General features: G+C 36.7%; 1 protein-coding gene across 2 annotated transcripts; it reads left to right on the top strand.

Moving 5' to 3' along the window:
• Window positions 1-5,099: 5,099 nt before the first annotated feature.
• LOC115975732 lies at window positions 5,100-12,120 on the top strand. Of its 2 annotated transcripts, XM_031096638.1 has the most exons (9): window positions 5,100-5,295; window positions 7,472-7,608; window positions 7,703-7,760; window positions 7,868-8,002; window positions 8,080-8,682; window positions 8,775-8,918; window positions 8,992-9,123; window positions 9,848-9,889; window positions 11,365-12,120. In XM_031096638.1, the coding sequence occupies exons 1-9, from the start codon at window positions 5,293-5,295 to the stop codon at window positions 11,983-11,985; spliced, it is 1,875 nt and encodes a 624-aa protein (XP_030952498.1). In that variant the 5' UTR covers window positions 5,100-5,292; the 3' UTR covers window positions 11,986-12,120. The 2 variants fall into 2 exon arrangements, with proteins under 2 accessions (XP_030952498.1, XP_030952499.1); XM_031096639.1 differs by lacking the exons at window positions 5,100-5,295; window positions 7,703-7,760 and having other exon boundaries at window positions 7,523-7,608.
• The last annotated feature ends 468 nt before the right edge of the window (window positions 12,121-12,588 follow it).

Here is a 12,588-nt window from a genome sequence, read left to right as displayed (position 1 = left end):
AAAGTTGACTTTATAAGCATGTTGAACTGGTGCCTGCCAAGCCACTACTTGGTGGGGTCGTGGTTGTTGAAAATCAGCGTTGCAAGAAGCTCTCTCCAAGATTCGATCTTAAGAAAAATCAACCACCTGACCGAGTGACAGTGCAGGCTTGCCCAAGCGCAAATTATTCCTTCTATTCTATAGAGTCCATAGTACAGCAGCAAAGAGTTCAGGTTCCTTATTACCTGCAAAAATAAGCTCAAAAATATCAGTGAAAGAGGAGTACGCCTAAAGTGTGCTGTGATTCCATTGAGTCTAAGACCTCCAAATGGGTTGCAAAGCTGGGCAACGAAACAAAGCATGAACCACATCCTCCTGGTGCAATTTGTAAGCATCATAGTAGCCCTCAGTAATGACCTTTCTGAGAATCAGATTAGTCTTGGTTGGCAACGAATCCTTACAAGCCTTCCAAGCCAGGTGCTTGACTTTATTTGGAACTTGAAGCCCCCAAATTTTCTTCCAAAAAGGCGTGAGCACTAAATTGTCTGAGGGCCTAGGTAAGCCATGTTGCTGCTACTCATGTAAATACCGGTATCTGGATTTGACAGAATAGACTCCATCAGGGTTAAAAGGCCAAATTAGGATGTCATCTTGTAAGGTTTTGTAGAGAGGCGTATTTTTGATAATGGCTCCACTCCTTAAAGGCCGGATCAATCAAATCAGCCACCAAACTCACTCCCTTCCCTTCAACCCATGGTGATAAGACCTTAGGATGACCTGAGTTGGGCAGCCAATTCTCACCCCAAATATGGACAAACCTGCCTGACCTAATCCTCCATTTTGCTCCTCGTTTAATCACGTTCCTACCCTTCATAATACTCTTCCAAGCATACAAGTTGGCTAGAATTTTTGCCTCCATAACCAAGGTATCAGGGAAGTATTTTGCCTTGAACACACGGTAGAATAAAGATGAGTTGTCATGCAGCAAGCGCCAAGTTTGTTTGGCCAAGAGCGCATTTTTGAATAGAGACAAATCTTTGAACCCCATACCTCCCTGTGTCTTGGGCTTACAAAGTTCCGACCACTTCACCTAGTAAATCTTCCTATTATCACCCCTTTACCCCCAAAAAATTCTACAAATCATGCTCTCAAGATCGTGACAAAGTGAAGTAGGAAGTTTGAAGCATGCCATGGTATAAGTTGGGAGGGATTGCGCCACCGCCTTAATTAGTATCTCCCTACCCGCTTGAATGAGTAACTTACCCTTCCACCCTTGAATTCTCTTCCATACTTGCTGCTTGATGTATGTGAAACTTGCCTTTTTATTACGGCCCACTAATGAAGGAAGTCCAAGATATTTCTCATAGTGTCGAACAACATTAACACCCAACAAGTTTTGAATCATTATTTGAGTGTTTGCATTGGTGGATTTACTGAAGAAAATAGTGGTCTTATTACGGTTGATTTGCTACCCAGAAGCTCTCTCATACTTTGCCAACACTTCAAGCAAGCTTTGACATTCCTCTTCTCTAGCTTTGCAAAAAAGGAGGCTATCATCGGCAAAAAATAGGTGAGTGATCCTAGGCCCATTTCGGCAAAGAGATACACCCCGAATGTCACCATTGTGGGCTGCCTTACTAATTAAACCATGTAGACCTTTAGTACACATGAGGAAAAGATAGGGGGACAATGGATCTCCCTGGCGTAAACCACGGGTTGGAGTGATATGCCCACGGGGCTCCCTATTAATTAGCAACGAGTAAGAGGTTGTAGTGATATACATCATCATTAATTGTATCCACCGAGTATGGAAACCCATCTTTTTCATCACTCTCTCCATGTACTCCCACTCCACCTTATCATATGCCTTACTTATATCAAGATTTAAGGCCATAAAGCCAGATTTCCCCTTATTGTAGTTCCGCATATAGTGTAGAGTCTCAAATGCCACCGATATATTATCTGAAATCAACCTATCAGACAAGAATGAACTTTGATGCTCTGAAATAAGATTAGGTATAATAGCTTGCAACCAATTAGTGAGAACTTTAGCAAAGATATGATACAAAACATTGCTCAAGCTAATAGGTCTAAACTTAGAGACATATGTGGGATCCTTTACCTTAGGAATCAATGTAATAAAAGAATGGCCAAGGGCTTGGGGTAAAGAACCTGAATTGAGATAGTGCAAAATAGTGGTTGACACATCAGACCCAAGTAAGGACCAATAACTTTGATAAAAGAGAGATGGCATACCATCCGGACCGGGGGCTTTTAGGGGTACCATCTGCTTCAAAGCAACCTCCACTTCCTCAATATGGAATTTAGCCATAAGCATATCATTCATCTCATCAATTACAACATGTGGAATAGTCTCAATAACCTCTCCAAAATTGCTAAGGCTACCCGAGGTAAAGAGATTTTGATAGAAGTCTACAATGGTGGCATTAACTTGATCTTGGCTTGGGCACCATCCTCTATTAGCATCATGCAACTTGGCAATATAGTTCCGTCGACAACGTTGAGAGGCTTTTCTATGAAAAAATCGAGTATTACGATCACCATCATGGAGCCATGCAATTTTGGACCGTTGCCTCCACATTTTGGCTTCGTTATCAAGAAGTTGATTAACCTCATCCTCCAGCAATCTCATGTGGCTTGAGTCTCTAGACCGGATAGCATGGTTCTCAGCTGCTTTCAGTTGTTTACAAGCAGATTCCAATTGTTTCTTGACACTACCAAAGGACTTTTTACTCCATTTCGACAAAGCTACCCCACATGACTCAATCTTCCTTAGCACACCGGTATCCCATGATTCTTTGCAATTTATACTCCACACAACCTCCACGGTGTCACTACAACCTTTGTCAGTCAACCACATTTGTTCAAAGCAGAAGGGTTTTTGAAAATTGCAATGCATATGCTTCAATGAAATCCATAATGCTCTATGGTCTGATGATGTGACATCTAAGTGGTGCACCTTTGTACCTGCAAACATTGAGAACCACTTATTCGTAGCAATTGCTCGGTCTAATCTTTCCCATATAGTAAAATTGGGATAGTATTTGTGCCAAGTGAATAGAAAACCAACAAAATCAAGGTCCATAAAAACCACACTCATCAAGAATATCTCTAAAAGCCTGCATTTGATGATGGGGCCGAGAACGCCCACCTTGCTTCTCAGATTGCTATGTGATTTCATTAAAATCACCTGCACACAGCCAAGGTAGAGACCCCTGATTTTTTAAAGCTCATAACTTTGACCATGCTTCATGTCTCTTAGTGGTGTCCAGTTCTCCATAGAACCCAGTGAACCTCCAGGCATTCTCCTTGCCCTTATTGATGACAGAATCAATGTAATTCTTTGAATACTTTACAACTTCCAAGGGAAATCCTTCTTTCCACAAAATGGCCAACCCTCCCGCCTTACTACAACGGGGAACCACAAAAAGATTTTTAAATTGAATACGTCTTTGAACCTGTTTTAGCCTTGCAAAAGATTTCTATTCCTTTTTTATTCATATGTCCCCCCTTTTAGATTATATATATATATATATATATATATATATATAAAATAAAAAATAAAATAAAATAACTACATATAACTCTCTTTCTCTCTGGTTATGGGTTATGACGTCAGTGTCGAAGTCATTGTTATGGGTTTGAACTAAAAAGAGCTGTACACATGGCTTGATGGTGATTTGAGAGAAGAATTGATAGTGGTGACAAAATTGAGATGACAACAAAGTTGGGTTTGGGTTTTCGTGGGTTGCTAGGTTTGGGTTCAGGTTGCAATCATCAATCCAAAAGATATGATATGTTCTTTTAGTGTAATTGATTTCAGGTTTAAAGGCCTTCGACAATTAATTAAGGTGGTGCTGGCTTTGTGGTAACCATGGAGTCACGATAGCTTGGGTTTGTTTGGTGTATGGTATGGGTCATAATTTGTGATTGGTTTTCTTGGGATTGAACATGGGAAAAGAAAAAAAGAAGAAGAAGAAGTTCTATTAGGCCTAAATACACTATTTTCTCCTAAGTTTACTTAGTGAGCATTATTGGTTTTTAAAGTTTCAAATGAGCAATATTGGTCGTTGAAGTTTAAAAATGAGTTCTATTAGTCCATTTGTTAAATTCAAATTGAAAAATTACATTAGAGTCAAAATAAAAAAAGAGCCGCATCACACGTGTGGAGTACATGTGATGAGGCTAGTCTATATTAATCAAATTCTAGCCTTCCATCTAAAAAAAGAAAAAGAAAAAAGTTATAACTAGAGTTAAAAACTTAAAAGCATGTTTAAAAGTCTTTTAGTCTAATTTTAAGATAAGAATATTCCTTGATAAAGAAATATTCAATGTGTATATTGATGGCACTAGTTAGTGGGATAGGGAAGAGGCGATGAAGTGTCAATTTTTTTAAAATTGTATATAACAAGTTTAATTTTGCTAGATTTCGGCATATTAGTGTAATTTGATTTACTTTTTCCACACACCAAACAAAATAATTAAATATGTAAGACATAATTTTTATATCTACTAGAGGGGGAAAAAACAAGCATGCTAAAGGAAGGAGGGATATTAAGAATTAGCCTTAAAAAGATTGAAAAAAATTGTTCACAATAAATTTTAAGTAGCATTTTGTTATTGATTATTATAGGTGGGCAGAAAAAAGTAATTCAAATTAGAACTAATAACAACATACTTTTTCCCTTATTTTTTCATTTCACCCAATAAAACCTTACCTTTACTTAGCAAATAATAATAACTTAAAATTTATATTTTACTTCACTTTCATCTCAATTTTTTTTTTTTCTATTTTACTTGACTTATTTTGCAACTCAAGTCTTTTTCTTCCAAAAAAATAAAAGTCATTTACAATCCTTTAATTTTAATATATTAATTTCATCTGATCTTACTATTAGTTTTATATATATATATATATATATTTTTTTTTTTTTAACTTTTCAAAATGATGATATTTCGCCATTTGGAAAACAAAAATTATAAAGTATAAAAATCATTTTAAAGAACAAAATTGAAACATGTTAAAGTTACTTTTAGGTTTCAAAAAAAGAAAGAAAAAGAAAGTTACTTTTAGGGACCGTAATTGGTAATTAATTTAATAAATAAATTGAGAGAAGGTACAAGTCCGACACAGCGCGAAAACTGAGATTTGCGAGTCTGCAGAGAAGGAGAAGAAGAAGAAGAGACTCAACTAGAAATTAATTCACATTGAGATTTCACTGAATCTTTGGCCCTTTCAGAAACCCTAACCCTAATTTCCCTCTTCAACAGCGAGCTTTGGTTCTCAGCGAAATGGTTTGGCTTCTCAAACCCTATACTTTTTTTTTTGGATAAATTGTTTCTCATTGAAGTAAATTTCAGCTATATATATGTATATGTATGATATATTATGTAACCGTGGAGGTACAATGTGTGACTGCATGAGGTACAACCCACCCAGTATTGCATTGTGATTTGATTTGTATATGGTCTGCAAATGTGTTTTTGAGTTGGGTTTAATGTATGATTTATAGGGGGGGTTGTTAATATTTTGAAAGGCATTAGATTTATGTTGAAAAGAGAAGTGGGAGTGTGCCATGTTCAATGGCTACTACCATTTTTTTTTAAAAAAAAAAAAAAAGCTGAAAACTGCTTTATGCACCTCTTCAATGGCAGTGGGTATCACCTTGAAACATTCTATGCTTTTCCTCTATCACACACACTTTTTTTTAAAAATTATTTTTTATTGTTTTTAATTATAAAATTAAAATTTCAAGTATTTAATTAATTTATTTATTTTAAAAAAAAAAAAAATTGATTGTGAGTTACACATGCCTGCAATAGATTTAGAATGCACGACCTCACCCTCCATCCCATTATTTTTATAGGGGAGGAGGAAGTGCCATTTCAACTAGAGCTCATTGACTATTAATTTAAACTTTTTTTTGGGGGTAGAGAATAATAGTGTCACTGAAAGCCTAGAGAGAGTATGTTACTTAGAGAACACAAGATTGTCAGATTTGGCCCTTTCTAGTTTTCTATGTTTTAGACTACAGTGGGTAATGCCTAGGAGAGGAGAGTTGTGGATTTACTTTTTGGGTGGAGGAATTGGTTTTAGTAAACATTAGCATCTGTTTTGTTTAGGACATAACCTCCCTTTGTTTATGGAGGGAGAGGAACAATTGCACATTCAAGGGATTGGAGATTTCGGTTATTGAGTTAAAAAAAAAAAAATCATTGTTTTTCATAGAGATCTTGTACTCTTGGCTTCTGTGATGTACATTCTATTGTATATTTTATAGATTCTCTCTCTTTCAGAATGTAATTTTTTAGGGGGCACTTGATGTACACATCCTATGTACACATTAGGTTTCACCTCAAACTATTACTTATCAAAAGGGGGAAGTTTGTTTGGGGGGCTATCACTGGAATATGGGTGACATCAGTTGAGCTTATCAAGAAAGATAAGAATACTATCAATTGAACTATTGTCAAATCAGTTGTCTCTAGCTCATATTCTATTTTCTCCCCACTCTTCTTACACATACAACACTGGTCAATCACGATAACATGCTGCTTCTTGAGATTATCCATTATAAGAATTCCCCCCAAAGCTACCTTCCAAATTAAAAAAAGGCCACACCCTAAACTTTGGGCTTCCAAATGCTCTTCCAGGTGAAACATGAGCCCCCATTAGATTTTAGAACTTTGTAAAAAGACTGAACTTCAAACACTCTACATTGGGTTCCAATTTCCAACACAATTTTTCCTCTTCACACTTCGGTGGCATACAGTAGGTCCATAAAGGAGATTATAGACTCCACTTTAAGTTCTGTGCAGCTCTGACAAAACTGCCATCCCAATGGATAATGGATAAAAATTCTAAGGAGGTTACCTTAATGTCAAATTACTTAATCTTGAAGCAAGCCAAACAAAGTTGCTTGATGGTGAAATAAAAGGCAAAGTATCCTATTCGATAAACATGCTGCTGAGGAAGCAAATATATTTCCTAGAAGTCACGTCTTAAGAAATCTTCCTGTTCCGCAAAATTACTAAAGATTTGACAGCCTGCCCGAGCCTGTAATGACACTAATTTTCCATAAACATCGCTTTGATCATTCTCTTTCAAGGACCCTTTAAATTCTACATAAAAACATACAAAAATGTTGTATAATGCTTGTGAATGTCATCTACCACACAAAGCTGCTTAAGGCATAATGAACAAATAATTGTGAGAAATTAATTACACTCCTCATTTTTAGAATTAGTGAGCTATATTACGTTTCAGGTGCCTCTGGAGTTTTGTTCATAAGTCATCTTATCTGTTGTAACTATATTTTTACTACTTTGCTATTTCGAAGAAAAACATTTCTTCATAGGATTTTTAAAAATAGTATTTAAAGCAAAGATCAATGCACCAATTGCAGTATGTTAGAGTTGTAATTCACTAGTTATTCCAGATGCTCACCCTGCAACATTTCTTGTGGTCCAGGTACCAAATGAAGGAGATATTGCAACAGAAAAACGAAAGGCTGAAGAGCAGTTTGTCTCAGAAGAAAAAAGGAAAAAGAAGAAGAAGAAGAAGCAAGTTGCTACTCCTCGTCCTGCATGCTCATGGGTGTACTTCAGGTAATTCTTAGTTTCGTGGAATTACGATCTACTTTGAGCACATGCCTATTTGGGTATTGTTACCAAAAAACTAATGTCTAAATTAATATTGTAGCCGGGAGTTTATCAAAGAGTACATTGCTTCCCATCCTGAGTCATCTGGCCTAAAAGCTGTGAGCCTAATGATTGACTTCCAAAATTGATTAACAATGAGTTATCTTTTATTTCAATGTAAGTTTTCAAGAAAATCGTTGTTCATAATGACTTTTGTCAAATTCAGGCCACAAAGGCTGCATCGGATGCTTGGAAGTCTATGAGCCTTGAGGAGAAAGCAAAATACACTAATCGTGCTCGTGAGGTGTGGGATAACTACTTGAGTACGGCTCCTGCCCGTACCCCTAAGCCAAGGAAACAGGTAAAGTATATTTATTGGTGATGGTTTTCTCATCTATGATTTTGCATCTGGTGAATTGTTCAGCTTTTGTAATGCAGACTAAACTGGTTACAAGATGCTCTCCTGGACGCTTATTCAATGTGTTACAGCGCCTCACACCTGAACAGAAGGCTGCTGTGAAGAGCATGGGATTTGGCAGCCTCCTTGGCCTTAGATGTAGGACACTCCGCCGCAGTTTGTGCCTTTGGCTATTGGAGAGGTTCAACACTACAAGATGCAGCTTGGAGATTTGTGGTGAGAGGATTCCTTTATCCCCAAAAGATGTGGAGCTTGTGATGGGGTTAGCGGCTAGTGGAAAGGATGTAGTGAACTCAGGGCCGGATGATTTGATTGCAGTCTTACGTCATAGTTACAATGCTTCAAATCGTGGGATCTCAGTGCGACTTCTAGAGGAGCGGTTGGCAGCTCCTGAAGCAGGAGAGGATTTTAAGAGATCATTTGTCCTCTATGCATTGGGCACCCTTTTGTCTCCAACAGCAAGGCTGGATGTTAGCCCATCGTTCCTCCACTTTTTGACGAATATGGATGTTGTCCATCAGTACAACTGGGGGAAATTTTTACTTGATCGGCTAGTTCGAGAAGTATCTCGCTTTCGTCAAGGGAAGCAACGGGCAGTTGGTGGTTGCCTTTTGTTTCTCCAGGTATACTAAGTTCTTTTAGAGAAGCTTTCATGATTTTATTTTAAACTATTCAGATGTATTATTGATTGCCACTGAACTTGTATTTTTTTCAGCTCTTTTACTATGAGAGTATCTCTGTTGATGGACTTGGTCCTTTGGCCACTGCAGTTGTTCCATGCTTGTCTTCATGGGGTGAGGATGAGATTACTGAGAGAGAGAAACGAGAAAGAAAGCTTGGTGGTTATGGTTTAGGAGAGGTATGTTTTAAATTTTCAACATGCTATAGTATAAAGTATGTACGTATTTGTCAATCTAGCTTTTCTTTTGCAGGTGATTTTTAAGGAGAGATGCCTTGGTATGGAGTACCCAGAGTGTAGAGATCAATTGGATGGCCCACCAGTAGACAGCATAAGCACGGGGGTTGAGCGTGGTCCTCTTTTTGAGCAGGAGGGGGGGACCCAGGTAGTCCTGACTTGAGATTCTTGGAATTGTTTAAATTTAGAGTTTTTTTTTATTTTTTTAATTTTTTTATTTTTTTTTAACATATAACTACTCATGCACCCATATGGGATTGAACCCGTGCGATATGATTAGTTGGTCTTAAGACCTTAGGCTAAATTATGTGAGAAATGGTTTCTTATTTTAATTCCTGTAAACAATCTTGTTTTGCCCAACCAATCAAATTGGAGCCAAATAGCCTTTTCGTCTTTTTGACACAATATCGGTAGATTTGGACACAAAAAAATAGTCCTCCATGGCTTGGTTGTCATCTTCTCAATGATGGATCACATGAAACAGCATTTTATGCTCTTTCAGATTTAGTCCTCTTTAATGGTGGTATATAAATGGAATTTTTATTGATGAGTTTATCATATTATAATCCGGTTCTTTGAATTTTTTTAATCATTTTTGCACTTCTAAATTGACAACCTGGATCTGTCCCTTGCCCATGTCAAGCCTAGGGTGAGTTGTTGAGCCCTAGGCCTAGTTTTCATCTTGAGTTGCCTTGATAATGATATACAAAGAATTTATTCTGTAACTTAATTTGGCGGGCAACTTAGGCATGGCACAAGTGGCACATCTAAGGTCCATTGACCTGATATTGTATAAGTCATAACCCATAAAAAGATCTTCTGGTTATGAGCTCAAATATTTTGACACTTTAATTTGCTTGTCTACTATGTAGGCTGACGAAGAACAAATAAATGGGGAAATCACCATGGATGAGGTAGTTAATTCTCTTATTCTTTATGTTTTTCTTCTTGTCATCTTCTTCCTCTTGACCATAGAGTCACCTGACAGTGGGGAGGGGTTGTGATACGTATGGTATGTTTTAGTGTGCGTTTGGCATTGACTTAGAAGGCCAACTTTTTTTATTATTTAGTTTATTTTTGCTACTATTCATAGGTTCCATTACGCTTTTTGGTACTATTTATAGGTCCCTTTGTACTATTTTAGCTATCTTTTAATTTTATTTACCATACTTTTAGCAAAAAGTTTTCAGTTTCAGCTAAATAAGTTGTTTCCAAACAGACACTTAGGGTGTGTTTGGATATCGCTTATTGCTAAAAACTGAAAATTGAAATACTGTAGTAAAATAATTTTTAAATATGTAAATAGTGCCGTGAGACCTATTTTTAATGAAAGTTTTGTTGAAAAAAGAGGTTTGTGGATCTCATGAACAATGCATGGGACCCACTGACAGATGCTGGACGCAGCTGAAAAATCATTTCAGCTGTATCCAAACGTTCACTTAATCAATCTTAGTGAACATAAAGTTTGAGATGAATCCCTGACTTTCCATTTATATGCATGCTATGATTATGATTAACACATGTGACTCCACCCCCCACCCCCCAACCCAAAAAAAAAAGAGGAAGAAAAAGGAAAGAGTTGAGATATAATTGAAATAAAACACTGGAATGATAAAATGTACAGCACAGATGGTTTGGTGGACATAAATAATGTACTGAAAATTTGTATCAGTGGCCTATCATATTGATTTTGTGCAGTATATAAATGGTTTGGATATTAAAGATCTACTTCCATCCTTGAAGCTTATATAATAAAAAAAGACAAGTAAACACAGAGAGAGAGAGAGAGAGAGAGAGAGCTTATCCATTTGTGTTTTTACCCTTAAACTTATTGAGGACTTCTTACTGCTGACGAAAAGAATAAACTAAATCTCTTAAGTAAATTTTTTATCCAACCAAAATTTGATAGACAGAAGAAATTATTGTTTGTATAGGCTGTTTATCAGCAATGGTTATTGGCATAGTTAGTAGGCTTGCGATGCTCCGGGGGATAGTCTGTTGCTGAGTACTACTTAATCCAGCAGATAAATATTTGTTTTCTCTGAATTGGATGATAAAACCGTGTCAGACTCTCCCAATACCAATGTTTATTTCTCTTGAGGAAGTTATTCCATATATGTGTGTGTGTATATATATATATATATATATATATATATATATAAGAAAAAGAAAAAGAAAAAGAAGAAATAAAAAGAGGAAAAGAGAGAAATGAGAGTTATGAAGTAGTTTGACCTTCCATGTTCAGTTTTGGATTTTGACTACTTTCACATGTTCCTAGATAAATAAATAGGATTTTTAGCTTCAATTTTATATTTATTCATTGTATCCTCATGCATTTTTAAAAAATAAAATAAAATTAAGAATGTGGTTGGTGGATATGATTCTACAGGGAGATATGCCAGTTCTTGTCAGGAATAAAAATGTAGTCTGTGGGGATATTGCGGTGGTGGTTGATTCAGTTAGAGTGCCGTGCCGGAATAAAGAGTACGGGTGCAATGAAACAGTGGATTACATGAATAATGACCATGAAGAAACATGCACCTATGCACCATGTTCATGTCCACTTCTAGACTGCAACTTTGTGGGCTCATCTGATCAATTGTCACTACACTTTAGTAGTAAACATTGGGATTCTGGAAGGCGCTTCAGGTACAATAGTCCATTGGCTGTCTCCGTAGGAATGAATGAGCAATTCCTTGTTCTTCAAGCAGAGGATGACGGTGTTCTTTTTCTCCTTAACAAGGGTGTTGAAAGGATAGGGAACACGGTCATGATAACTTGTATTGGGCCAAGCTCATCAAAGGAAAGGTTCTTGTATGATCTTGAATCAGTGAGAGGAAGCAGCTCTTTGAGATTAAAATCAGCAACACACAATTTTCCTGGATGGCTCGAGGATTTTCACCCAACAGATTTTCTTCTGATTCCATTTTGTTTTCTTGGTAGTTCTGGGCATATCAATTTGGACGTTTGTATATGGAATTCTGCAGAACTTTGTGCAGATTGTCCTTAATAAGTCATTTGCAAATGTAGTAGTAGTGTACAGCTTAATGACTACTGGTCAGTCTAGTACCCCTGACACCCCCCCTCTCTCTCTCTCTCTCACAGGTTTATATCTGAGGTCTTGGGAAATATACTTTGTAAATTATAGTTTTTTGAAAAATCAAAATGGAAAATGGAATATTGATTGATTGCCCATGACAAACAAATAAACAAACTCGTAAATGGATGCTCAAGATCAATGTAGTCTCATATTGCTATAGTTGCCAAGTTTAAACAAGAAGGGAAATATTGAGATTTTGACATTCTTTCTCTCGCTCTATATTTTTGCATGTTAATCCTTTTTGATAACTCTTGTGGAATGCCGTACGCCTGTACCTATGATGTGGTAGGACTGGGTTCCTTTTCCTCTATGAAGTCTGATCGAGTTTGGATATGAGAAAATATTTGTGACTTTTCAAGCCTTTTACTAAATATTTTTGAGGCTTTCACAATCCAAGGGATTTCAGAAGAATATTGGCTGCAAACCTTGACTTTTTGCACTGGTGTTAATAAAATGTGGAATTTATGAAATATAATAACCTGGAAATACTATACATTGACAAGCTGCATGATC

This window comes from Quercus lobata, chromosome 2 (genome assembly GCF_001633185.2).
Source record: "Quercus lobata isolate SW786 chromosome 2, ValleyOak3.0 Primary Assembly, whole genome shotgun sequence".
Lineage (NCBI taxonomy): Eukaryota > Viridiplantae > Streptophyta > Magnoliopsida > Fagales > Fagaceae > Quercus > Quercus lobata.
Note: the sequence above shows the minus strand (reverse complement) of the source record. Positions and strands in the feature narration are given on the sequence as shown.

What these genes read in the sequence shown, in the direction of transcription:
- LOC115975732 (XM_031096638.1), top strand. An exon ending in TGCTCATGGGTGTACTTCAG is followed by an intron (nt 7,609 to 7,702) that starts GTAATTCTTAGT and finishes TTAATATTGTAG; the next exon opens with CCGGGAGTTTATCAAAGAGT. An exon ending in AGCAGGAGGGGGGGACCCAG is followed by an intron (nt 9,124 to 9,847) that starts GTAGTCCTGACT and finishes TCTACTATGTAG; the next exon opens with GCTGACGAAGAACAAATAAA.